The 25,980-nt window shown below is 41.3% G+C and overlaps 1 protein-coding gene across 1 annotated transcript in view; it reads right to left on the bottom strand.

Moving 5' to 3' along the window:
• Positions 1 to 507: 507 nt before the first annotated feature.
• Positions 508 to 25,980, bottom strand: part of MARCHF7 (membrane associated ring-CH-type finger 7) — a 125,958-nt gene continuing 100,485 nt past the window's right edge. Inside the window, exons 9-11 of the mRNA XM_030208827.1 lie at positions 18,579 to 18,692; positions 3,980 to 4,028; positions 508 to 1,371 (exon numbers count right to left, since the gene is read on the bottom strand). Of these exons, the coding sequence (XP_030064687.1) occupies positions 1,322 to 1,371; positions 3,980 to 4,028; positions 18,579 to 18,692 (213 nt within the window). The 3' untranslated portion in view covers positions 508 to 1,321. The remainder of the gene's footprint in view (positions 1,372 to 3,979; positions 4,029 to 18,578; positions 18,693 to 25,980) is intronic.

The following is a 25,980-nucleotide window of genomic DNA, read 5'->3' on the forward strand; positions in this document are numbered from 1 at the left end:
AGAACTACTAAGCTTTATTAATGTAGTTCCAGGCTCCTTAGCTTTCGGTGTCCATCATTCTTATTCGGGGTTCTCCAGTGTCCAGGAGAACCAATTACTCTTTCCCAGCTTAACCACACCTATGCTTCACTCTGGCAGATTGGGAATAAGGGTATGATTGGAGTCTCCCTGGCACACACAGAGATATGCTTAGCAAAAGGTTAAACCCCAGCTGGCAGAGTTATCACAAGGACCCATACATACTTCAGACTGGCTCTAATGTTCTGACATTTTTTCTCTGTGGTTCTTTCATATAAACTGTACAGTACCTGCAAGCAATGGAACAGAACCCCCAGCAGAGTACAAGAGTGTACAGAAGTACTCATCATTTTTAAGGAACGCTGATACAGCACAAAGGACCAGCTGCATATGTTCACAGCAAAGACTTCACCAGAACTACAAAGCAAGAGACCACCTTGCAAAATTAGAACCGATATTCAGACTTCCAAAAAAGTTAAAAACTACAAAGAATTTTGACATTCTCTTTATTTTTCATTTAACCATAAACAAGTGACATGATTTAAAACATTCAAGTGTTTAATAGACACGTTGGGGGAGAGGGGTCCAAAAATGGTTTAAGCTTGGGAAGAATTCAATATTCTTCTGTTGCATATCCACAGCAAATGCTGACACCTACCTTTTACAGTTGTTAATATTCAGTAATAGAACAGTACAACTACAAAATCATTGTAGTCACCATTCATTTATACATTTATAAAACCATTAACACTTTAGAGGAATAGTCCCACAATTTTTTTTTTATTGCTGAATACCAAAAATTAACCAAACACTTTACAAAATCCCATTTGTATCTGCCAACACTTGAAGCAAGCCATTACAAACTAAGTGCAACGTAAGGCATGATTTTTTTTTTTTTTTTTTTTTAAAGAAAGCAGAATGTTTCAGTATTTTTCAAAAACCCATTAGATCAATCTAACACTGCAGTTCTTGTTAAAAGAACAGTGTGACAAAAATTGACAAACTGTCCTAAATATTATAGGAAGCAAAAATGTATTAACATGAAAAAAAATGTTTACTTAAATTCTGGACAAAGTCAAAAGGCGGCAACACTTTACTTTCAAAGGCCAATTTCCATAGTTTTTAAATCTGATTTTAAATGTTATTCTTTAATGTACCAGGAATCTCAAATTAACAAATCTATGGAAGGAAATGAATAATAAAACAAAATACATATGCATCTCTATGATAATTTTGTCACTTTATTTGAACTTTTGTAGTAGTTTGAGGTCTTTTACAGCTTCATACAGAGCTTCATACAGCATCAAAACGTTCTACTGCCATCGCTATCTCCTTCAGAATCATCTTCAGAAGCTGTGAAATAAAATTACATTTCATGAAGGAAAAAACTAAAGACTGAACTGCAGACTTACAAAATCTCTATGTCAAATTATCTGCCTTACCAAAAGATCTAAGCAGTGAACTATGTGCAACAAAGAGGTTAAGTAGCCTAATGCTTTGTTTTGCTCTGGGTTTGTTTGGTTTTTTTTTTTTTTTTAATAAAAGCAGGAATGCAGAATAGCTTGTTGAACATATCACCACATAATGGGGCTGTGTAAAAAATTCTAGAAATAGAAATCAAGAACTTTTAGATACCTAAATCAACACTCACATACGTATCGACATACTATAAAGTCCTTGTAATAAAACCTTTAAAAGACAAGAGCAAATCTAGTCACACTATCCACGTAAGGTATAACTGAGAAAGCAAAACTACTTACTTGTAATAAGTGTTCAGGTAGGGGGGGCTTCTGTTCATAGGTGTTTATTTTTCAGTTAATTAGGGGTCGCGTACCAAAAAAAATTCAGTTTATCTTTTCATGATGCAGCTGCTATTGTTGGATACTTTTTTTAGTGGTATGAATACAAATACATATATCCGTGTAGCTGAAGATTCAAGTGCAGAACTAGGTCCTTAATTTGACCAGAGGCTCAATGGGAGCCAAAACCAAGGCTGACAACACAAGACTAAGATTCCACGGAGGGACCGAGTGCCTGAACAGAGGGATTAAACACACCCCTTTCAGTTGGGGGTAGTGGGTTTGTGGGGCTCAGGAGACAAGGGGTGGGGCCACAGGTGTGCGGAGGATGGTGGGGAGGCCGGGGAAGGGCGTCCATAGGCACAGCTTTTTTTTTATTTTTTTTTTTTATTATATATTTAATGATGAAGGGCGTCCATAAAAGACGTCCATAGGAAGGGAGGAGGAAAAAAGCCAAGTGCATGTCAGGGACGTCCTTGAAGGACGCCCATGTTAGGCACTTTAGAAGGACGTCCCTGATGAGCACTTGGGACACGCAGCTTGTTCTTTTCTTTTTTAGATGGGTGTTCGGCGCTTTCCCACGGATCTCCACAGCAGCCCCAGCCTAACGAGAGGTGCAGACCTCAAGTTAGGTTTTTGACAGTAAGGGGAATTGGTAAACGTTAGTGCATCTCATTATAATAGCCTTGCAACTGTAGTGCAGCTCTTTTGGATCATTTGCATTCCGTTTTCGTTAGCTGCTACAGTGATAGGAAAATGGCCTTTAGTGCATGCCAGGGTTTACTACTTGCTCGTTAATGGCTCGTTAAGTTTAGTGCATCTGGCCCAGAATGTGGACAGTTGCTGATCTCTTCGGGGGAGGGGGGGGGAGATGACAAGGGAAGAACAGTGAGAATGTGGTAAATGTCTTCTATACCTCTGATATCAATGTATCCACAGTCATTGTAGTATCCTTAAAACTGCTACCCTCCTGTTGCATCTTGACATTCTGATTCCTGACAGGACAATTTGTGCACCGAGGCTAAAATTGTAAATTGTGTGGACTTGTTTTTGTGGCAGCAAAACACGATCACCTGACTTCAGCTTCCCTGTTATATAAAATTTCAGATGCTATAGGCATTCTTCTGCTCATAGAACTTTGCTGATGATACACTGGAACTGCACATCTTCCATGCTCAGTCAGGTACATCATGATGAAGCAGATGAAAAGAAAAATTCCAAGATCCCCAAAATAATCTGATTGTGTATGCAGTGCTATCTCTGTAGCAAAGTAACTTGGGTTTCATTTTCAGCTCAGATCTCTAATTGTCCAAGTCAGACAGGCCAGCACTATCAGCCCCTGAGAAGAGGGAATCGTAGCACATCTGGTTCAAATGTGGGACAAGGTAAAGCATATTTCACATTCATACACTGCCTACACTGTAGACTCAAAAGAAATACTACAGACATTTTCCATTTTCCTGAGTGGAATAGGGAGCTGATGGAGTTAAGATATATTTAGGCCAATAATACATAAATCATAGTCCTCCACTGAAGACTATTAGTTTATTTATTACTCAACACCACGAAGAGGAGGAATCTCTGCACAGTAAACAAACACAAAAAAGTGAAGATGGCCAAATATGGAGATGTAGCCACAGGTCCAAGTACATTCTGCTTTGCTCGATTACAGGGAGGAGTTTGAAAGTAGACAGAAGCATCCAACATTGAGGTACCTCCCACTTATTCTCATTTATGGATTTTGTAAGTATGGCACAGATCTGCTCATACACCTAGATAATGCCTGCATTAGGAGGAGTTGTGACGAAACACAGCCATGTCAGGTCAGTTATTAACAAAGGGCTTTTACTGGGACCTGTGGTTACGTCTCTGTCTTTTGGCCATCTCCTCTGTGTTCCATATATGGTGGTAACTAGAGGAATACTCCGCAGCCCAGTACTAAAAAGCAGCTCTCAAATGACAGCAAATTCTTGCATGGCAGCTCCATCAATAAAAGCATTACTGCCAGAACAAATTCAAAAGCCCTTCCCTGAAAACAGAAATTATTAAAATTCCATTCAGTTCCTCATAAATTTTTCTGCAATAAAACAGGCTCATGCACAAACTACATATGCAAGAGTAATTTTCCAGGAAATTCCTTGAGAAAAAAAAAAGGTACCTACTTTCAAGATCTTCCATGTGGGCCTGAAGCGTTCTTGCAAGGTTAATGAACTGAAAACAAAATTTGAAAGAACTGTTAAACTTGCACACCTATGGTACTTAAAAGCAAAATGTCAAAAAATAAGAACCCAGGTCTACAGGAGTTATTACCTCTGGTATCTGACAGTGCAATTAAAGCACAAACTTTATTTCTTTGTTAAACTTCAAAAAACATACAGGTTAGGTGCTCGCATATTCCCCCTCCACTCTCTACTTACGTGGTCTGTGTCTTGGAGGGAAGAGGGTTAGGGTGCTTTGAATGAAGCAATACAGAAATATTCCTCTGGTTTGGAAGGACTAAATCTACAGATTAACCACAAAGTTGTCAAAGCAGAAAGCCACACCATACAGCCACATGCTGATGGCTGAGCACATGGTTTCTACTGTGAGTTAGCGAGAAAATATTCCATGGTAATGCAACAGAATGAGATGCAAATTCAAACAAAATAAAGGATGCAGAACTTGTGCACTGATCAGGGAAATCCTGTCATACACATGTCTAAAGAAAACAAAAGTGCCATTTTTTATGAGGCTAATATTTGTGTATAGAACATGTAGAGATGAGTGCTGGTATTTTTGTTTTCTTTAGACGTGCACAGAAGCCGCTGTTACCTCCATACACAGCTGTTACTTTTGTTCAGTCTTAAAAGTTGCAGGTATGTATGGTCACCAACAGCAGCAAAAAAAAAAAAAAAAAAAAAATCACAAAAACCTGGTACTAAAATCTCCAAAACTGGCAGTAAATCCTCTTGACTAACCCTTCTATACTGCCACAGATTTGGTGATGAATTTCTCATATCTAGTGCATGTAAAAATCCCTCTTCTGCTTCTCTGCATTACAAAGGATGGTATACTTAGCCTCATTACCATTTTAATAAACTGTGTGTCCATGCTTACCTTGCAAGTTATCTGCTGCAGCAAACCATTTTCTGCATTGTGTGGCCGGTAACATGCAAGCAGAATGCTCATTAACAGCACAGTTCTGCTCACAGTAGCTTTCTGCACTGGATCCAGAGTGCTACAGTCCCACAGTTGTCACCCCCTCTGACACTGCAAAACCATATTAGCTTAGTTTCTAAAAACTGCTTTCATAAGCTCACGGCTAAGTTAAATAGAGCCCACCTAGGTCTTACCACTAATTCAGCCAATGTGAATACTCCTGGATAACAAATCAAGTTGCTTCTGTTACAGAAGTGAATCTGAAGCCAAGGTCAGACACTAAATACTCAAAATATAGGAGTCAAAATATGAAGTGAGGGAAGGCTATTTAAAAAAAAAATGTAGGTGGTCATGTGATGTCGTGCTTGTAAGCGTGCGCTGGTGGAGCGCGCTCCGGGGCCCAAACCTCAAAGAAGTTATTTTTAGAGGGTATATCGGTGATTGGTACCTGGCCAGCAAAGGATTGATACCTGTATTTGTGTTTTGCAAATAATTTTTGTCGGTTGGAGAGGATGGCACTGCGAGCGACACGATGAGACAAAGAGAAGCCGCACCAGAGTGAGAGCAAGATGGCAGAGCATGGAGACTCAGGGCACTGTTCGATCAGCTCCGCCTGGGTAGCAGAGATTGTGATGGAAGTTAAACAGGCTATTGATGCTTCGTTGGATAAGCGTTTGCTGTGTATCACCGATAAGCTCAACATTGTTGATGGTCTGCTAGAATCTTTAAAGGGAGAATTTACTGCGTATTGCCAACACGTATCGGACTTGGAAGACAGGGTGCAGCAACTCTCTACAGGTAATGAACAGCTGCATAATAGGGATGCATACCTTGGGAGACAAACTGGATGACTTGGAAAATAGATCGCGAAGGGGGAACCAGCGTTTGGTAGGTCTACCCGAAAAGATTGCCGAGTCGGGGCTTCGGGGGTTTTTGGAATCCTGGTTGGTTTCAAGTCTGCAGCTACAATCTGAAGCGGGAGCATTGCGTATTGAAAGAGCACATCGATTAGGCCCACAGAGGCAGGCCTATAGAGGCACGCCCTCGAGTTATCTTTAAACTCCTGAACTTTGTGCATAAAACTGAAATTTTACACGCTATTCGGAGCAAAGGGACACTCACGTTTGAAAATAAACCAGTTGCTGGTTTTCAAGACTTTTCATCTAGTCTCCTTTGTTAAGAAAAGCTTACGCTCCATATGTGGGGAACTGCATCGACAGCATATTCAGTTTGCCCTGTTGTACCCAGCACGTCTCAAGATGTTCACAGAAGGGAAACCGCAAATTTTTGATGCAGCAGACTGGGCCAAAGCATTTCTTCAAACTGTACCGCCCCTGAGCAATCAACCATGACTGTTAGTATGGAACAGTTTGGAGGCTGTGGACCTAATTGTGAGTCATGGACAGTTTGTTGGAATACTGCAGGAGGTACCTGTAAGACCATCCTTTGAAGCAGCAGGCAGGGCCAGAATGTTTTCCCAAGTTCATCCATTTCTGACCAATTAACTGGGAGTATCAACATGGAGAAGTTCAGTTGCTGTGGGCCTGAATATCAATTAATGTCAGTTGTCAGGAATATTATAGGGTGTATTGTTAGTGTACACCTTTGATGCAACAGACTGGGCCAAATTGTTCTCCAAACTCTTCCATGTTTTAGCAATTAACTATGAACGTTAGCATGGAGGAGTTTGATTGCTGCGGTTCTTAATGCAAGTTATTAACAGTTTGGTTGGAATATTACAGGGCATGCATTTAATGCAAATCTTGATGCAGCAGACCAGGCTTTCAGAGATTGGCTGATGTACAAAATTAATTCAATGTGTTCACTGAATTTGGGCATAGCCCACAAGATTTTTCAAGAGTTGGACACCCCTTGGCAGAAACTTTTTGCCACTAATTTGAACAACAAAGTCTCTCAGTACTGCTCCAGATTTGGATCACATTTTATTTAAGTTACATTTGTACCCCGCGCTTCCCACTCATAGCAGGCTCAATGCGGCTTACATATACAGGTACTTATTTGTACCTGGGGCAATGGAGGGTTAAGTGACTTGCCCAGAGTCACAAGGAGCTGTGCCTGAAGTGGGAATCAAACTCAGTTCCTCAATTCTCCAGGACCAGAGTCCACCACCCTAACCACTAGGGGCCACTCCTCCACCTCCACTCCAGTGTAGCCTCAGATGCCTTCCTTTTTATTGGGGGACAGGTCTTCTGTATGCATATCCTCCGGTACCTCTTATGAGGAAGACTTTGCTGAACTCAAGTAAGACGGAGGGACCGTGATCTTCCTCTCTCCCTATTGGCTGAAGCAGATATGGTTCCCTCTGACTGAAGTGTTTTTTTGACCCTCGTCACTCGAATGAGGGGTCGTTTCTCTGCATCCCAGCCTCTGGTCTCTACCCCTCACAGCTTGGATGTTGAAGGGTTAGAAGTCATTACTCTCCAGCAGCATGACTGGTGTTTTACATGTCCTTGCTTTCAAAAGGATTTCACAAAGGTCAAATAATTTTAAATGGAACAGGTTTGCCAATCAGTGTGAGGGCAAGGCCTAGATCCATTTCCTTGTCCTACACAAAAACTGCTTGACCACCATCTATACCGCTCCAAGACTTGTCTCAAGGCCAACTCTGGTTAGGGTTTACTGTGTTGCAATTAAAGGGCTTATTTCCAAAACCCACTAAGTCCACTTGTAGTATAAAATATATATATATATATTTTTTTTTTTTTTACTACAAGTGGACTTAGTGGGTTTTGGAAATAAGCCCTTTAATTGCAAAACAGTAAACCCTAACAGAGTTGGCCTTGAAACCAGTCTCGGAGCGGTATATATATAGTTTGTATGGATAAAAGATTATCTACCAGTGTAATTGTTGAGATCAAACATGTTTGTACTTTGCTTGCTATCAAGTTAAAATAAAATTTGTTTGCAAAATCAGCAAAGTCCAGGTGGATGTTAATTCCAAAACCAGTTAAGTCTTATAGCCAGTAGATAAGGCTCTAGCAAGTGATGTGACTGACCCAATGAGATGTTTTTGTTTGGTATGGCATATGATGCTGTATTTGACAATTATTCCGACAACCGTTAAGTCTTCAAATAAACCTCGTAAATGCACACAATGTCTAGAAATTGGCAGAAGACCATAAAAAAAGTGAAACTGCAATAGTATTAGACAAATTGCCAACCATCCCATGTGTTTATCAGCCAAAGACTCAGTCGGGGAAGCCAAGCTTCTGCTGTGTTGCAGACTTGTCCTCCAGACATTGATGATTCTTTTTAAGAAAATGTATGAAACGAATGACAAAGGAAAAGCAAGATGCATTTCTCTTAAATGCACGACTGTGTGGAAACCATAACATGAAAGCCCATGGAAGGACAATAATGTTGCTCTTTAGCCATAACATACCAGGTAACGTGGCATGCAGCAGCTAATGTGGTATGCCAAAACTCACTTTTTTTTTTTTTTTTTTTTTTACAGTTTAGATTTTTATTCTGACCCTGATAGGGTCTGATAGGGGCTAACCAAACTACTTGGAAATTTATTAATGTCATGTTTTGAATAGAGAATAAGAATATTGCTTTGTGTTGCGACATGTATCTGTTGTTAGTACCTAGAAGTTTAGTTTATTGGCTTAACCTACCTTATTCGACCACAATATAACCTTGTATTTGTTCTCTACCGGACTTGGCGAACGCCTTTAGGTACTGTGTAAGCCACATTGAGCCTGCAAATAGGTGGGAAAATGTGGGGTACAAATGTAACCAATAAATAAATAACTCACTAAACTCTTACACCTCTGAGCAATTAACTGTGGATATTAATGTGGAGGAGTGTGGATGCTGTAGATCAGAATGTGAGTTGTTAGGTTTGTTTGGAAGTTGCCGGATGTGCTGATGTGGCAATGGTTTGTTGCAGCAGCCAGAATTAAGATGTCTATATAAAAAAACATTGTCACTTTTGAACAACTATCTGTGAACATTGACAGAGAGGCTTGGCTGATATGCTCTCAATATGTCTGGAAGATGGACTGAATGAGAGTGGAATTGGAACTCTCAGCTAGTTTTTTTTTTATGAAGAGACATGTTGGGGAAATCTAATATATACTTCATTCTGATGTGCTCTCATTATGTTAATTGTATTTAAATTCATACAGAAGAGGGGATTGGACTGTGTCTCCAGGTATCCCGTTTTGAGCAACTATGAATATTAACATTGTGAAGGTGAACAGTTGGGGTTTTGAATATGATTATTGACAAGTTGTCTTAAACATCACAAGCTATAACATGGATCTATTACTGGGTAAGGCATACGCAGTGGGAAAAAAATGTATACTGAGGCATTGGTTGCAAGAGGAACCACCCACCATCTGGTTTGGAGGAATAAATTTCATGAGTTGATGTTATGGGAGGCTAGAGCAGCATGCGGCATCCCAAAGAAAAGAAAAGCCTTTATTTCAATTTGGAACAGATATTTACACAGTATCTCACATAAAGCGAGAAGCGCAGTGCTCAATAATCTGCCCCTATTATAAGAGGAGCACAGTGCCAAAAGCAGCAAGACCAATATTTTACACTCTGGTAGGAATAGCATGTGCAGAGGTAGAGGTAATTAACCATGATGTTTAGAGAACATTTTAAGCGAGTAGAGGGGGAGGGAGGTTGGGAGGGAGGGGGGTATAGGAGTGGGAAGGGTAATGTTCAATGCATAATAGAGGGACATGTGTATTATTAGATAGGAGAACAATCCTTTGAAGGAGCACATTAAGAGGACCCACCAGTAAATATTGTTGGGATAATACACTGAGTAAAACACGAGTTATAAATATTGGAGTTTCATATAAAAGTTTATTGTTAATAGTTATGCAACTGCACAGTAATTATACATGTACACATTATAGATATAGGAGTAGACAAGAAGGAAGGGATAGGGGAGAAAAGTTTGGAAAACATTGATGATGGACATTTCAGGTTTAGTAATATGTACTAGACTTTGCTGTTATACGATTTATATTGACTGAGATGGAATTGTATACCATGTGACCTCATCAATAAAAAATTGTTGAAACATAAACATCACAAGCTATACCTTTAATAGGGGGGAGGAAAGATACGCTGGGATGGGAACTGAAAATCTCGGCTGAGTCCGAATGGGTGGTATATGTGATGATTGGATGTTTCACGGAGATAGGGGTTTTTTTTTTTTTTGGGGGGGGGGGGGGGGGTTGTGTGTGTAGATGTGGATGCATGTACCTAGGGACATGTTGATGGTAATAGTTATATGCTGCACCTTGTTGTGTTCTTGTTATGTTAATGGTGCCTAAGGTACAAAGAGGTGGGGGCTCGGGGGCCTGATCTCCACGCGGGTCTCAACCTATATTGGGCGGTATGTGATGGGAGGGCAGGTACGAGGGTGGTAAGGAGGCAATTTTATCTGTGCATTTTGGGAGTAAGGGTGGGAATGGAGATAATGTTTGGGTTGGGGATGGGTTTGGTATTTTGTTTACTTTTTTGTTGTTGTTTTATTATGTTGGGATGTCACACTGTGATGGGAAGGCGTGTGTGGTGGGGAGGAGGACTGAAGTCTGTTTTTTTGATGCAGTTGCTTTGGGTTGGGGGGCTATGAGCTGGGGTGGTCCCATGACCTGGTTAGATGTATTAGATCTTTGGATGTACTGCCTTTTTTTTTTTTTTTTATTTATGCTTTCATAATATTTACACAAGCAAAAAAAACTTGTTACATGAAATTTAGGGATCCAAAGGGAATCGTAATACATAATAAAAAGGTAAATAATAAATAGAGATATCATATAGGCAAACTATTTCACTTTGTTCCTTCCTTAGACCACAATATGAGGGGGGGGGGGGGGGGGGGGGGGGGGGTTGACAAATAAATCAGGGAAATATTAGGAAAAATAAAAAGAAGAAAGTAACAGGTAGGTGGGCATATAGCCTATCTAGCCTTTATGATATTATGACCCCGATATCCTCTTCAGGTCTATAAATGCTCTAAGTTGTTCTGAAGAAAAAAAACACATATTTAACTCCCAAATATCTTATTATGCATTTACATGGGTATGCTAAAAGGAAGCTAGCACCCAAAGCCTTTGCTTCCTCTCTCAACTCCAGAAATTTTTTCGTTTTTCTTGCGTAGCTTTGGTAACATCAAGAAAGATCCATAGTTTTTGTCCGCAAAACTTTTGATGCATGTTCTGTACTGCCATTTTTACCAACCACGGCCCCGATTAAATTAATTTCATGGAATGTTAATGGAGTAACCTCTCCCATTAAGAGACAAAAAATCTTGAAGGCTTTAAATCGGCAGAGAGCAGATTTGGTGTTTTTACAGGAAACTCATTTATCAACTTTAGAGCATCTTAAATTTAAAAGATAGTGGGTTGGAGATTTGGTGGAGACACCAGCGATAAATCATAAAGCAGGGTTGTTGATCTTATTCTGGAAAGGGTTGGCTTTTCAAATATTGCAAACTTAGAAGGACCCTAAGGGTAGATTCATCATTGTCAAAGTCGCTATTTGTAACAGAGAGCTGCTCTTGTGTAATGTTTATGGCCCTAATGTGTATGATCACAAATTTATTCAAACACTTACACATAGGATTTTGGGGATGCCTGATATCCTGGTCCTTATGGAAGGGGATTTTAATTTAGTACATGACCCAACCTTGGATACATCTCCCAATTCTGCACGAGATGTTGGGAACCCGAATAGGGGTATTCCGTTGCTTTGCTCTACTTTACATCTTTTGGATATTTGGCGAACATTACATCCCATGGATAGAGACTATACACATTTGTCAAGGGCTCATGGGTCTCAGTCTCGTATTGACTACTGGCTGGTCTCATCTTCGTTTTTTTCTTCAGTTTTGAAGGTAGGGATTGGTCCCTATAGCTTTGGTGTGGTGCTCATTTACTTTTGGGCCATTGGGGGATAAGGCATATCGCTGGCGTTTTCCAGTGCATTTATATTGGGATGCTGAATTTCGGGAATATCTTTTGCATAAGTAGGATGATTATCAGAATAATAATGCCAAGCATGTACACACCCCAGTACTTTTTTGGGAGGCAGCCATGGCAGTGCTGTGAGGAGAAATCTTAGCATATATTTCTTTCAAGAAGGCGGCGAGAGATCGGGAGATTTTACAGCTAGAAAGGCAACTGATTAAGGAGCGTATTCAATATGGGAAGTCTCCTTCTGTGCATCAGCGTAGCTCATTGTTGGCTTTACAGACTTCTTTGGGTGAGTTGCTCCATGCTCAGGCGATAAATTCAATGCAATATTACAAATCTCAGCTATATTGTCATGGTATAAACCGGGGAAGCTTTGGCAAATTTGGTTAAAAGATCTAGAGGGTTCCTAGTATATCTCAGATAGATCGTGGAGATGGGGTTTTGGTGAGAAAAGATTCGGAGATTGCAGTGGTTTTCCTGAGGTATTATGAACGTTTGTACACTCGCCCAGTGGGGGAGGATTTGGAAGGAGAAACATTTCAAAATAGCTTGGATCTACCACGGTTTTGGAAGAAAAGGATAAATGTGATGCACCTTTGGCTATTCAGCAAAGTACCTTAAGAAAGGCACCAGGCCCTGACGGTTTTAGAGTTGAATTTTACGAACTTCTATCACCGTCCATTGTCCCCATGTTACAATCTCTGTTTACACAGTTTATTACGGATGGGTGTATGCCCAGATCCCTACAATTAGCACAGATTATATTGTTGCTGAAACCGCAGAAGGATCTTACACAGCCTTCCTCGTATAGGCCTATTTCACTGTTGAATGTGGAAGCTAAGTTGTTTGCTATTTATTTATTTGTTGCATTTGTATCCCACATGTTCCCACCTATTTGCAGGCTCAACGTGGCTTACATAGTACCGTGATGGCGATCGCCAATTCCAGTAAGAGAAATACAGAGTGGTCTAGTGTTGATGTTCATAGATGACAGAGTATTTTAAGTGATCAAGGAGAGAGAGTTAGATTTTGTCCAGTTCTGGTAAGAGTTTCTATTGTGTTGCAGAGTTTAGGTTGGTTCTTACTGGTAGGCCTTTGTGAACAGGGAGGTATCTGGCAATAACCGGTCTCGCCTTCCCAGTCTCTTCTCTGCGCACACTGATCCTATGTGTCCGCTCCACATGCACACGGCCTGCCTCCAAGGATAGCCCCAAAGCACTCTCAACCAGCTCTCGGAGCTCATTATCAGATACACTTTCAGGAACACCAATAATGCGCAAATAGTTTCTGCGTCTCCTGTTTTCCTGGTCTTCCACTCTATCGAGTACCATATGAACCTTGGACTCCAAAGCTTTTATGCTGCTGTTAACAGATCTTCCTGGGCGGAAATGCGTTCTTCTGCCTGCAGAATCCGCACCGCATGGCCAGCAACACTATCTTTGAACTACTCCATTCCTGCGTGGAGCTTACCTAGCTTATCATCCAGAAATTGAGATAAGTTTCTCATCGATACATGCACAGTATCCTCTTGCAGGGCCATCGTTGACAAAGGAATCTGCGGCGACAAGGCTGGCGACTACATCTTTTTCAGGGCTGCGCTTGGCTTCTCTCGTCCGGTCACAGCGATTTTATTGGCATCCTGTAACCGCCGCTTGCACGGCACCTATCGCCTCACTGCAGTCGTCTCCCAAACTTCATGAACTACTCACGAGAAGTTAGGGCAAATCAGAACATGGAGAGTCTTCAAAAAGCGGATTAACAAGAGAGGGGGAGAGGAGACGAGCCAACTGACGTCCGCTTAGGCTTCAACCATCACGTGACCCTTTTTCAGATTTCAATGTAAGGTTTTGGTTAATGTAATTTGGTTCAATGTAAGACTCAGTTAAGCTTAGTGGGACCTGAGAGACAAAAGATTGCATTGCGAAAACCTGAGCAGGAGAGCAGTAAAGCATGACATTAAAAGTGAAGATCTTGAATAATTGTTGGAAATAGATCTTCAAAACACACTGTTCCCATTAAATAATTTTTAAACAAACTTTAGCCGATTCTCCAAAGTAGTGAATGTAATTCAATAATATCAAAATTTATACCCCCTGAACACACTGTCCATATTTTCCAATTTAAAATGAACTGCAATCACAGTCTCCAATCTTGGACAGATTGGATAATATGGAAACTATACACAATTGCAAGCAGCCAACAAAATTTTTTAATTCAGAAGTTTCTTCTTAACATTTAATTCTTGTTTCCAAAGTTAATGTCAGGTTTCAAATCTTTAATTACAGGAAAGGGGTGAGGGGGTCTTACCCAAATTTGCTATAGCCTTATAGCTGACCAAATCATGTCCAAAGATTTGTCGGAGGGTCATTCAGTGTTCTAGATGTGTAATCTTGAGCCAAATTCAGAATCAAACCTCATCTGCCTTTCACCTTCAGCTCCAGGAGCAAATAGGTCTAGGCTGTCTTCAGCAAGGAGCCTCCTGTCCCTCCTTGTGCTCATTTGTTATTTCAGAGCTTTTCCCACTGGGGATATCACATCCCCAGTTCCTTAAGAATCTTCTAAAACTCTTCCTCCCTCCCTCGGTGCAAAGGCATGACAGTTGTAGAAGAAATTAGTTCAACATTCAATTACCAGTGCTGTATGTACATCATACCTTTTGGTCTCTCAGACTAGAAGAACCAATGTCAGAGGATTAGACTCCTGACACAGGCAGTTTTGCCAAATAGGGTCTTTGTCAAGTCATGCCTCCAGTTAGAATGCATTTATGTTGAATTTTAATTTAATACATTGGACTTATAAGAAACATTGGACTTATAAGAAACATTTTCCTTATATAGAATGGAAAAGCTGACTACCATTAAGCACAATGCAGAAGATAGATGGAAGGTAACCCACTTTCTTAATGCCATCTCTCCTGCTCTTATTCCTTTTATCTGTCACATTCTCAACCTCTCACTTTCCACTGCGACTGTCCCTGCTGCCTTTAAACATGCTGTGGTCACACCTCTCCTTAAGAAGCCTTCACTCGACCCTACTTGTCCCTCTAATTACCGACCCATCTTCCTTTTCTCTCCAAATTACTTGAGCGTGCTGTTCACTGCCGCTGCCTTGATTTTCTCTCCTCACATGCTATTCTTGACCCACTACAATCTGGTTTTCGCCCTCTCCACTCAACCGAAACTGCGCTTACTAAAGTCTCCAATGACCTATTACTGGCTAAATCCAGAGGTCAATATTCCATCCTCATTCTTCTTGATCTTTCCGCTGCTTTTGACACTGTCGATCACAGCATACTTCTCGATACCCTGTCCTCACTTGGATTCCAGGGCTCTGTCCTTTCCTGGCTCTCTTCCTACCTCTCCCTCCGCACCTTTAGTGTTCACTCTGGTGGATCCTCTTCTACTTCTATCCCTCTGCCTGTCGGCGTACCTCAGGGTTCTGTTCTTGGTCCCCTCCTCTTTTCTATCTACACTTCTTCCCTTGATTCATTAATCTCATCCCATGGCTTTTCCTACCATCTCTATGCTGATGACTCTCAAATCTACATTTCTACCCCTGATATCTCACCTTGCATCCAAACCAAAGTTTCAGCGTGCTTGTCTGACATTGCTGTCTGGATGTCTCAACGCCACCTGAAATTAAATATGACCAAAACTGAGCTTCTCATTTCCCCCCCCCCCCCCCCCTCAACCCCACCTCCCCGCTCCCCCCGTTTTCTATTTCTGTTGATGGCTCTCTCATTCTCCCTGTCTCCTCAGCTCGAAACCTTGGGGTCATCTTTGACTCTTCTCTCTCCTTCTCTGCTCATATCCAGCAGATTGCCAAGACCTGTCGTTTCTTTCTTTACAACATCCGTAAAATCCGCCCCTTTCTTTCAGAGCACTCTACCAAAACCCACATCCACACCCTTGTCACCTCTCGTTTAGACTACTGCAATCTGCTTCTTGCTGGCCTCCCACTTAGTCACCTCTCCCCTCTCCAGTCGGTTCAAAACTCTGCTGCCCGTCTCGTCTTCCGCCAGGGTCGCTTTACTCATACTACCCCTCTCAAGACCCTTCACTGGCTCCCTATCCGTTTTCGCATCCTGTTCAAACTTCTTCTACTAACCTATAAATGTACTCACTCTGCTGCTCCCCAGTATCTCTCCACACTCGTCCTTCCCTACACCCCTTCCCGTGCACTCCGCTCCATGGATAAATCCTTCTTATCTGTTCCCTTCTCCACTACTGCCAACTCCAGACTTCGCACCTTCTGTCTCGCTGCACCCTATGCCTGGAATAAACTTCCTGAGCCCCTACGTCTTGCCCCATCCTTGGCCACCTTTAAATCTAGACTGAAAGCCCACCTCTTTAACATTGCTTTTGACTCGTAACCACTCGCCTACACCTACCCTCCTCTCTTCCTTCCCGTTCACATTAATTGATTTGATTTGCTTACTTTATTTATTTTTTTGTCTATTAGATTGTAAGCTCTTTGAGCAGGGACTTTCTTCTATGTTTGTTCAGCGCTGCGTACGCCTTGTAGCGCTATAGAAATGCTAAATAGTAGTAGGTAATTCAGGGACCTGTTAATTTTAACTTTTCTGGATGATGGAGGCCTTTCTTTAAGATAATGAATATGGATTTACTGGGAATTTTACTTTGTTTGGGTACATGCTCATACCCACCCCCCCCCCTTTTTTTTTTTTGTTCTACTTTTGGGATTTGGAGGGGGGGCAGGGGAAAATAATTAAAAATTGGGAGAATAAGGTCCCATTTCTCTTGAAGCTTGTTGTATTGTTCTTGCTTTACACTGTTGTATTCCTGAATACATTTTTGTGAATAAACATCTCCTCTGGGGGAGAGGAAAATTAAAAAAAACAAAAAAAAAACTTTTCCTTGGATTTTTTTCCCCGCACTTGCTTGTTCTAAGGTTCTTTATAGTAACACAATAGGCAGAAAAAGCAGGACTTCCCAAAGCTATCCTGGGAACCCCACAACCAACTGGGTTTTCAAGGTATCCAAAATTAATATGCATAAAATTTGCAAATCCATCTCAGCATCACTGTGGATATCCTGGCACTGAGTAGCTGTGAGGTCCTCAGGTCAGTTTTGGAAAGCAATATGTTTCCCCAGTGAATGCTAAACACATCATATGGTAATTCAAGGTGGCTTGGTCTTTTTGACTCAGATGGAAGAGGCTATGAAACGGTCTATCAGATTCCCTATCTTCAGAAAACTGCCTGAGTTCCTCCTAGTCTAAGAACCATTTGTGAAGATTCAAGTAGTGACAGTGCCCCCCAATCCCACTGTGCATTCTCAGTGGGTATGCTAGAGAGAAATCTACTGAGATATTGTCTTGTTCCAGATCTTCAGTGCTTCTTATTCTTCCCCCTCTGAATTTTATAAGCATTGCCTGTTAGCCTGCATCAATGAAAACCTTGAGAGCACTCAAAAAACTGTTCTTAGATCTAGTAACTCAGTGATGAGATGCAGACACCATACTCCCCCCTACATGCAATAGACTCAGTCAATAAAAGAGGTTCTGACACATCTGTGGTTAATACAACAAATGCTGAAGCTGGTAGAATGGAAGTCTCTGGGGTAGGCTGGTTCATATCTTGCATCATCGTAGGCAGCAAACAGTTCAGCTATGTATTCTTACTGGTAATAACAGTGGTCAAGCCTGGCTGGTCCCATGGGAACTTGAGTGACCACTTAATGCATGTGAAGAGAAGTGCAAAATAGTGTTATGTGAACCATAACTGTTACGTGAACCAGTAAGCTAAGGAATAATTCCAGCTTGATATATTTGTGTGTCTGCTCTCTGATCCTAGAAGAAAGATTTTACTGGATGTATTACTTAGCAATCTGTGCTAAAGGAGGAGGTGCTATCATCTTTTGTAATCACGTCTAGAAGGGTCTCTTGAGGAGTATGCACTAGATGGCTTTGTTTTCTTCTTCAGTGATGTAGGAGAGCATGAAAGGGAAAAATGAAGTTCTCTTGTACGTTCTGTGCCTTCTGGCCCTCAGGGACAACCTGGTACAGTACTGAAAGGCCCTAGGCAATGCCAGTGAGTATTCAAGGCTGCCACTCTGTGCCCACTGGGGCTCATTTGAAGCCAACAGAACACACACAAACCAACTCAATTTTGATGCTGCAAAATTAATTTTTGTGTGGCAGAGGTGACAGTGGAGCATGATGAAAAACACAAAAACAGGAAATAAGATGAACACAGCCAAGTCACATCTAGCAGTTAGTACAGAGACTGGGGAAACGTGTGTGAAGTTGACACACACAGCTCCTGCACATATTCAGAAAAAAACAAAACACTTGGTTTCTATGAGCTTACAAAACACTTGTGTTGGCTATAAGATCTCACCCATTTGTGTGGCTGATTCATCCTGTGTCAAAAGAACAAACAGCAATAGCAATACAGGCCTACAACTGTATTGGTTGACAAAACATGATGTTTTCAGTGGCCTAAGAACCAAGCAAACTGGATTCGATTCCCACTGCAGCTCCTTGTGACTCTGGGCAAGCCACTTAACTATCCACTGCCCTGGGTACAAAATAAGTACCTGTATATAATATGTAAACCACTTTGATTGTAACCACAGAAAGGCAGTATATCAAATTCCATCCTCTTTCCCTCTTAAACAAAGCTAACAAACATACTTACACGAACTCTTGTGCTTGCATCACTTGCAGCTCCCAGTATGTCAGAAAAGCGCTGCTCGCACAAGTGCAGCAAAACTACAAGGTAGAGACCAGAGCTGATAAATTCATACTCAGCCTAGAATAAACATACATGAAATTTTGGTAAGTTTATTTTGTCTTCAGTTACAGGACACAGTTTTGGAACTTAATAGTAAAAATTCTAGTGCCTGGGAGAGTTTTAAAGATATCACATTAGCTCCGTCTGTTCCTAAAAATCAAGTTACTTACCTGTGGCAAATGTTCACCATGGATACAAGTCTTTCCAACACGGGTGATGTGACCAATGGAGCTCAACACAGAAATACTACTCCAGCTTAGAGTTTCTATAAACTTCTGAGTAGGCTCACTGCACATGTGTGATACTTCTCACCTGCTACCGACATGTGGGACTGCTTCAGTCTATTTTGAAATCTTGTAATAAAATAAAATTCCACAAGCACTTGCTATCCTGCTTGTCCTCAGAGAAAATCAAGTTACTGTGCAAGTCCTTACAACGTGGGATTCCCTGGTTACAGGTTGCCTCCACCAGAAAGGGGAATACTACAACTAAAGGTGCTGCCAATAGGAAGACACCAAGATCGCCACCAAAACCAACAAGCCTTTTGAGTATTTTACCTTTACTTATAAAGGCTGCAGCCTAGAACTGAAAGAAATGGAGTAAAGGGGAATGGCGTTGGATTCTAATCTGCAAACAGATTCTGGAGGACCAATTCAATGCGAGTCTTATTCCCAACAGTAATGAATGCATGAACAGATTTCATGCTGCAGCTCTCAAGTCTCCTTCACAGAAGTTTACCTCAAGTGGGAAACAGATGCCACCATAGCTCTGACATGACTGAGGAAATACTTCATGGAAAGGGTGGTGAATTCATGGAAAGGCCTCCTGATGGAAGTGGGGATGAAAACAGTATCTGAATTCCACAGAGCTTAGGACAAGTGAATAGGATCTCTAAAGGAATGATAGGGAGATTAGATGACATGAATGGGCAGACTGGATAAGCCATATGGTCTTTGTCTACATTTTTCTCCGTTTCTATGACTCAAGTCACAACTGCCTAGACATATACAATGAAAGAGTACATCTGCCTAAGGCCCCATCCTGTTAGGGCTGAAGAAGAAAAACAGGGTGGACTTTCTATGGGTTTTATTCCACTCCAGATAGATAGCAAGTGCTTTATTGCAATCCAGAATGTGCAGTGTGTTTTCATCTTTGAGAACATGAGATCTGGAAAAGAAAATATTGGCAAGACAACTGGCTGATTAAGATGGAACTCAGACATGACTTTCAAAAAGAATTTTAGTATGTGTATGCAGAACTACTACTACTGTAATACACAATACTACACAAATACAGACTACTGTAATTTGTGCTATTTGTGTACCTCACCATCCCACCTAAAGGCCATTCAATTAGTTCAGAACGCTGCTGTACAATTGGTATCCGGAATACACTATTCTCAATAAATCAAAGAAAAATCACAATGCCATCATAACACACCTTGTCGTAAGGCTCTACATGGGCTTTCTGTAAGATTTAGGATCAAATTTAAAGTTACAACCTTAACTAAATGAGCATTCCAGGCACAATGCCATACTACATGACATCTGTACTAAATATTTTAAAGCCAAGTAGGGCCCTAAGATTAGAAGGTATGCAACATCTATCAATTCCTTCATTGTCTAAAATTCACTTTGCAGAAACAAGTACCAGCAGTCTCTCTACTGTAGGTCCACTAGAACGAAATAAGACACCGAGCGGCCTGAGACTTGTCCGATACCTCTGATTTCAAAAGCAACATTGTTTACTCAAACATTTGGTTAAGGGCACTTTTTGTCTATACAGATGAGAATAGATAAAGGCAGCTTCCTTTCTGAGTAGTAGTTTTTGTCCCCATTGGCTATAAGTTTTTGTACTGTATATGAATATTGCAGTTATATGTTATGTTTTATTCTACTTAGCTTGGAATATAAGTGGAATAGAAATTCTTACACAAAATTTTTCAAAGTAGTTTACGGTGGATCAATTACCTGGAACTCACCATTGCAAGCTGAAGTGACCACCACCACCACTAAGAATAAAGATATTCCAGGTTAGGTATTTCAAGTGATAGGTGACTCAAAAAATAGCTTTCATCAGCTGGGTTAACACAATATTGAGGTCCCATGAAACTGCAGGGGGCTTCTAAAGAAGCCCCATATCAATTAATGTCACTAGCTATAGGCCAGTGGTATCCATACCCCAACTAACTAAAGTCATGGAAGGTATAGTTACAGCCCAGCTTATGGAATATCTCATCTTTTTCACTCTTGCATAAATCCCAATAAGGTTTCAGACCCTCTTATAGTACCAAAAACTGTCCTCACCATTCTAATCTATACTTTAAAAAAATTAGTTTTGGTAAAAAGCTAATAAGATTGCACTGGCTCCCCATTAAGCCAGGGGCTTGTTCAAGCATTGTACCTTTTATCTTTCAAATACTACATGGGTTGGCTCTAGACCATATGCAACATTTAATAGAACTACCTTCATGCAATGCTTTCCTTGGAGATAGGGATTTTCTTAGACTCCGCCTGCCAAACTTTAAAACTGTTTATAAATAGGCACTTTCTGCAGGCTTCACCTACAGTGGAACTCTCCCAAAATCTTTTACATTTCATCCTAATTGCATGCAATTTCAAAAAATGCTAAAAACTTCTCTTTACATTTCAAAATTCATTAGTCTAAGTATTTAGATCGATCTAACTAGTTGACAATCTTATCTTTCTTCTGCATTATGACACTATTAATTTGTACATCGTTGCAGCTTAACTGTTAACCTGTTAAACCTCATCATTACGTCTTACAGTGTTACAACTGCTGTAATTCATTCCTTGTCTATTTAATCCATATTGAATTTGAGCCTTTTTAGGATAATGTGGGATATAAATGTCATCTAATAATTTGCTCCTCCAACATTCCAATGTGTCTCACTGGGATCGTAACCACCTGCTGACATCACTCCTCCAACATTCTAATGTGTGTCACTGGGATTGTAACCACCTGCTGATGTCACTCCTCCAACGTTCTCATATCCCCCCACCCTCCCAGTTCCATGGGACCCTGGAACTGGGAGGGAGGGGGACAATGGAACTCGGAGGGAGGTGGAGGGGGCAGGGGAGAGATGCTGCACATGGATGGATGGAGGGGGCAGGGCACAGAGGACGCTGCCTGCATATGGATGAATGCAGGGGAGGGAGGGGACCTTGAAACTCTGAGGGAGGCAGGGAGGGGGACGACCCTGGAACTCGGAGGCAAGGAGGGGGACAACAACCCTGGAACACGGAGGGAGGGAGGGGTGGACGACCCTGGAACTGGGAGGGAAGGGGGGCCCTGGCACACACTCTCATGCTCACACACACACACTCTCTCTCTCTCACACAGACACACTCGCACATTCACTTTCTCTCTCACACACAATCACTCTCACACACACTCTCTGAAGAAAACCTTGCTAGCGCCCATTTCATTTGTGTCAGAAATGGACCTTTTTTACTAGTACATGATAATCATACGATATGCCAATTGCTCTAAGGTGTACCTTAATTGAATTAGTTTTTAAACCCAACTCAGATGTAGAAGATATACAGGCAGGTGTGTGTTCGTTTGTGGGGGGGGGGGGGGGGGGGGGGGGGGCGGTTGGTGGGACAGGAAAAAAATATCTAAGGATCTCTTCCTCACACCAGAATGCAAACCCATTAAGAAAAAAAAACTGCATGATCATCTCATGGAATTTCTCACATACAGTCCAGCAGATTCATGGAAGTCACAAGTTACTCTTTCAACATCCATGCTGCAAGGGCTAGGGACTCTTGTTGAGATGCACCACTGTTCCCAGAACCTGTGTGATCAGTGTTGCAAAAAGCTCCAGTCTCTTGGGTCTTCTTGCGGAAAGTTCCAGAAAGGAGAACTAGATCTGCCTTACCCAGTAAAGGGCTACGAGAATCATAGTTCTAGGTCTTCAGTTTCAGAAGAGTTTTTACTATAAGACATAAGAGGATTTATGTACAGAAGTCCTCCTCTCCAATTCTTGGGGAAAGCATCAGAGGCTAGTTTGCCATGTACCCCCTACCCTGGAGGATAAGTGAGGGACCTGTTGCAAGGAATGGCAAAGAGATTTAACAAGGAGGTACCCTACCTCATCCAAAGACCATTTGTATAGTTGTAAAACGTGGCTCAGTTTGTCTGCAAGACAGTTGCCCTTGCCCACCAAACATGTGGCCCTGAGGGTCAATCCATGAGAAAGGCCTAGTTCTAAATCCTTACAGTAACTTAAGAGGTAATATCAGATTCCTCCCTGCTTGTTGATATAGAACACAGCTGCTTGATTTTTAGTCTGAATTAAAACAATTTTGTTGGCCAACTAATCTCTGAAAGCCTTTAGACATTCTATATTACTCTCAATTCCAGGACGTTATCTGATAGGTTTCACGCTCAGGGGATTTGATCCTCCCAGAAGAAACTTCATCTACATGGGCTCCCCATCCTAGTTTGGATGCATCTGGCCATTAACATTGCTTGAACTGGAGAAATTTAGACAGACTGGATTTATTTGTCCACCAGGACAGACTTCCAAGGACCAGTGACAAAAATTGTGTATTTGAGCTTTCCAGTGATCTGGGTATATTGAGCTATTCTTAAATTCAGACATACCAGACATGCAACATGTACTGTTGAGGCCCTGTGGCCTAGAATTCTCAACATTTGCCATGCTGAAAACCCTCACAAAATTAATGAATAAGAGCTTCTCCACTGAGGATTTTTCTCTCTCATGAGGTGAGGAGAATCAGACAGTAAACCAGGTGAACCCTCTTCAGAGAAAATGCCTAGATTATAGTCAGAATCCCAGGAGTACTCAATCTAAAACAGAAACATATTCCACAAAAAAAAAGTCTAAGTCTTTGCCTATGTAAACCTATTGACATCACCATCAGGCCACCAAAAAAACTTTGCTGCACCAGCAAAGTTTCCTTTCCCAATAGGCCAACCTGATCCAAGACCCTTTAAGGTCTTCGGTTGGCACCTTCCCCTGCAGGTAGTGCACAGATCAAGGACTGGATGGATGCCTCAAAATAGAAAATAGCAAAGCTGCAGTATCACATCAAAGACATTCTCATCTGTTCCTCAAACTTCATAAGATGCTCCTTGAAGACTACTACTATCAAAAAGGCATGGAGAGAGAGCAGCAAGTATAGCCATATCTTCCCGAGACACTCAAATAGTATTGGATACCGGTCTCAGCTGATAAACTGCCTGACGTCACAGAGAATGAGCGGTCCTCATGTTTTGGGCATTAGGAGGATGCTAGCAACCTGTGTTCACAATGTCACATTCAAAGTTGCAATGCCAAATGATGACCAGTCCTGATGGCCTCTACTAAATGCTCATTTGTCAAGGGTAATTGAGACACTTCAATGCTCAAGCATCTCCAGTAGCTGTTACAGTTCCACCACTCATGAAGATGTTTCGATGGACCAGACATCTGTGCCAAAAATGTGTTCATACCTTTTCCTCAACCACAGATATCTATGAAAATTATTTACAGCAAGATGAATCACAGAGGGACCCCTAGGCACTGCAGGCACCAAAAGTATGGGTTTCCATAATGGGTATGATCCTGTTGCACTGGGCACACTTTTCAAAGCTGCTAGGAGAATTCTTTTTTTTTTTTGGGGGGGGGGGGATGCGTTATCAATTAAATATAAACCCCAGAGAAATTACCGGGCCACAAGTTAGACATCTAACAAGATCTACCAAGCCTAATGTAACAAGATCTATACCAAGCCTAATGTGAAAAATGAAAGGAAACTTGAGTTTTTAGCTTTTTTGATCAAATAGGAAAAGTCCCGTATGACAGTAACAGAACTTTACAAGAGAAAAAAAAAAATCCTCACAAAAAATATTAGCTAGTCGAAAGAAAGTCACTAGAAAAATAACACGAGACTTAGAAACACATCTAACCAGCTCCACAGAAAAACGAAGACTAAAGCAGTACCGCATAACAGCAGCAGAATCTAGCTGGAGTAGCATTTCCTGTGTTCGGCTTAGTTATTAGAGATGTCATCCGTGTTGTGAGAACTTGTATCGTGTTGGTCTTCAGAAAAATCAGCACTACACACCTGGTCACACATTTGTCCAAACTTTAGAATTTCATAATCAAGCATGAAACACTAAATACTACCAAAACAAATATGAACATTTATTTTTTTAATAGAATGCAAATATGAAGCTCTATTGTTAAGTATTTCCCAGTAAAACTGTTACAAAAATGTTGCCCTTTCATCTGTACTTGCTAGCTTCTGGCCAATAGGAGAGATATCACCCCAGCTTGTTCTGTATGAGTCAAGTCAAACTTCTTTGAAATGATACAGGTGCAACAGCTTTAATATTGCTGTTTATACAATTTTATTGAACAAAGGTACTAAAACAACAAAAGTAACAGCTTTTTTGAATAAATGAGACAGATCAACAAATTAACATGTTGTACAACCTGACAAACAAGAATACCCACCCTCTCCTCCACACCCTCCAACCTTCCCTTCCTCACCCCCCCCCCCTCCTCCACACCCGCCAACCTTCCCTTCCTCACCCCCCTAATCCAATTCAGAGAATTTTACCAAAACTGCCGCCGAGGGTCTGTACTCTTATGACCCTCCGTGCCAAAATACTAAATAAAACAGAAACATTCCCCCACCCCTGTGAAGGAAAACAAAACATACACAATGTCTTGACAAAACATATGCTTACAACATATTAATGATCAAGCCTCGATCTCATGGGTGGAGAGTTTGCAAATAAGGCTCCCAAACCAACAAAAATTGCTTTTTACGTTTAGGCGAGCCCTTTGCATCTCTAGCCTCCCAGGTGACCAATGTAATTGATTCCTCCAATGCCAAAATTTCAGAGGTTCAGGAGAAATTCAATACTGCAGAATGCACTTATTCACCATCAAACATCTTGCAAAATAACATGGTGTGGCTCCTGTGCTGGCCTCTGTAGGCCCCCAGCTTATCCAATTAGAACTGTTCTACTGTACCCGATAGATAATATCTGTGATTGGGGGTGGGATATCGTCTAATATTCACCCAAAAAGCCTATACTTTAGGGCAAAGCCAAAATGAGTGATAAAAGGAGTTAGCGTCCCATCCACATTTAAGACAAAGGGAGGAGGTCTGTCTCCCCTCCCCCCCCCCCACACACGATACTACTACTAATAATCATTTCTAAAGTGCTACTAGACAAACGCAGCGCTGTACATTTGAACATGAAGAGAGTCCCTGCTCGACAGAGCTTACAATCTAATTAGGACAAACAAGAGATAAGGGAA

Source organism: Microcaecilia unicolor, chromosome 7 (assembly GCF_901765095.1).
Source record: "Microcaecilia unicolor chromosome 7, aMicUni1.1, whole genome shotgun sequence".
Taxonomy (NCBI): Eukaryota; Metazoa; Chordata; class Amphibia; order Gymnophiona; family Siphonopidae; genus Microcaecilia; species Microcaecilia unicolor.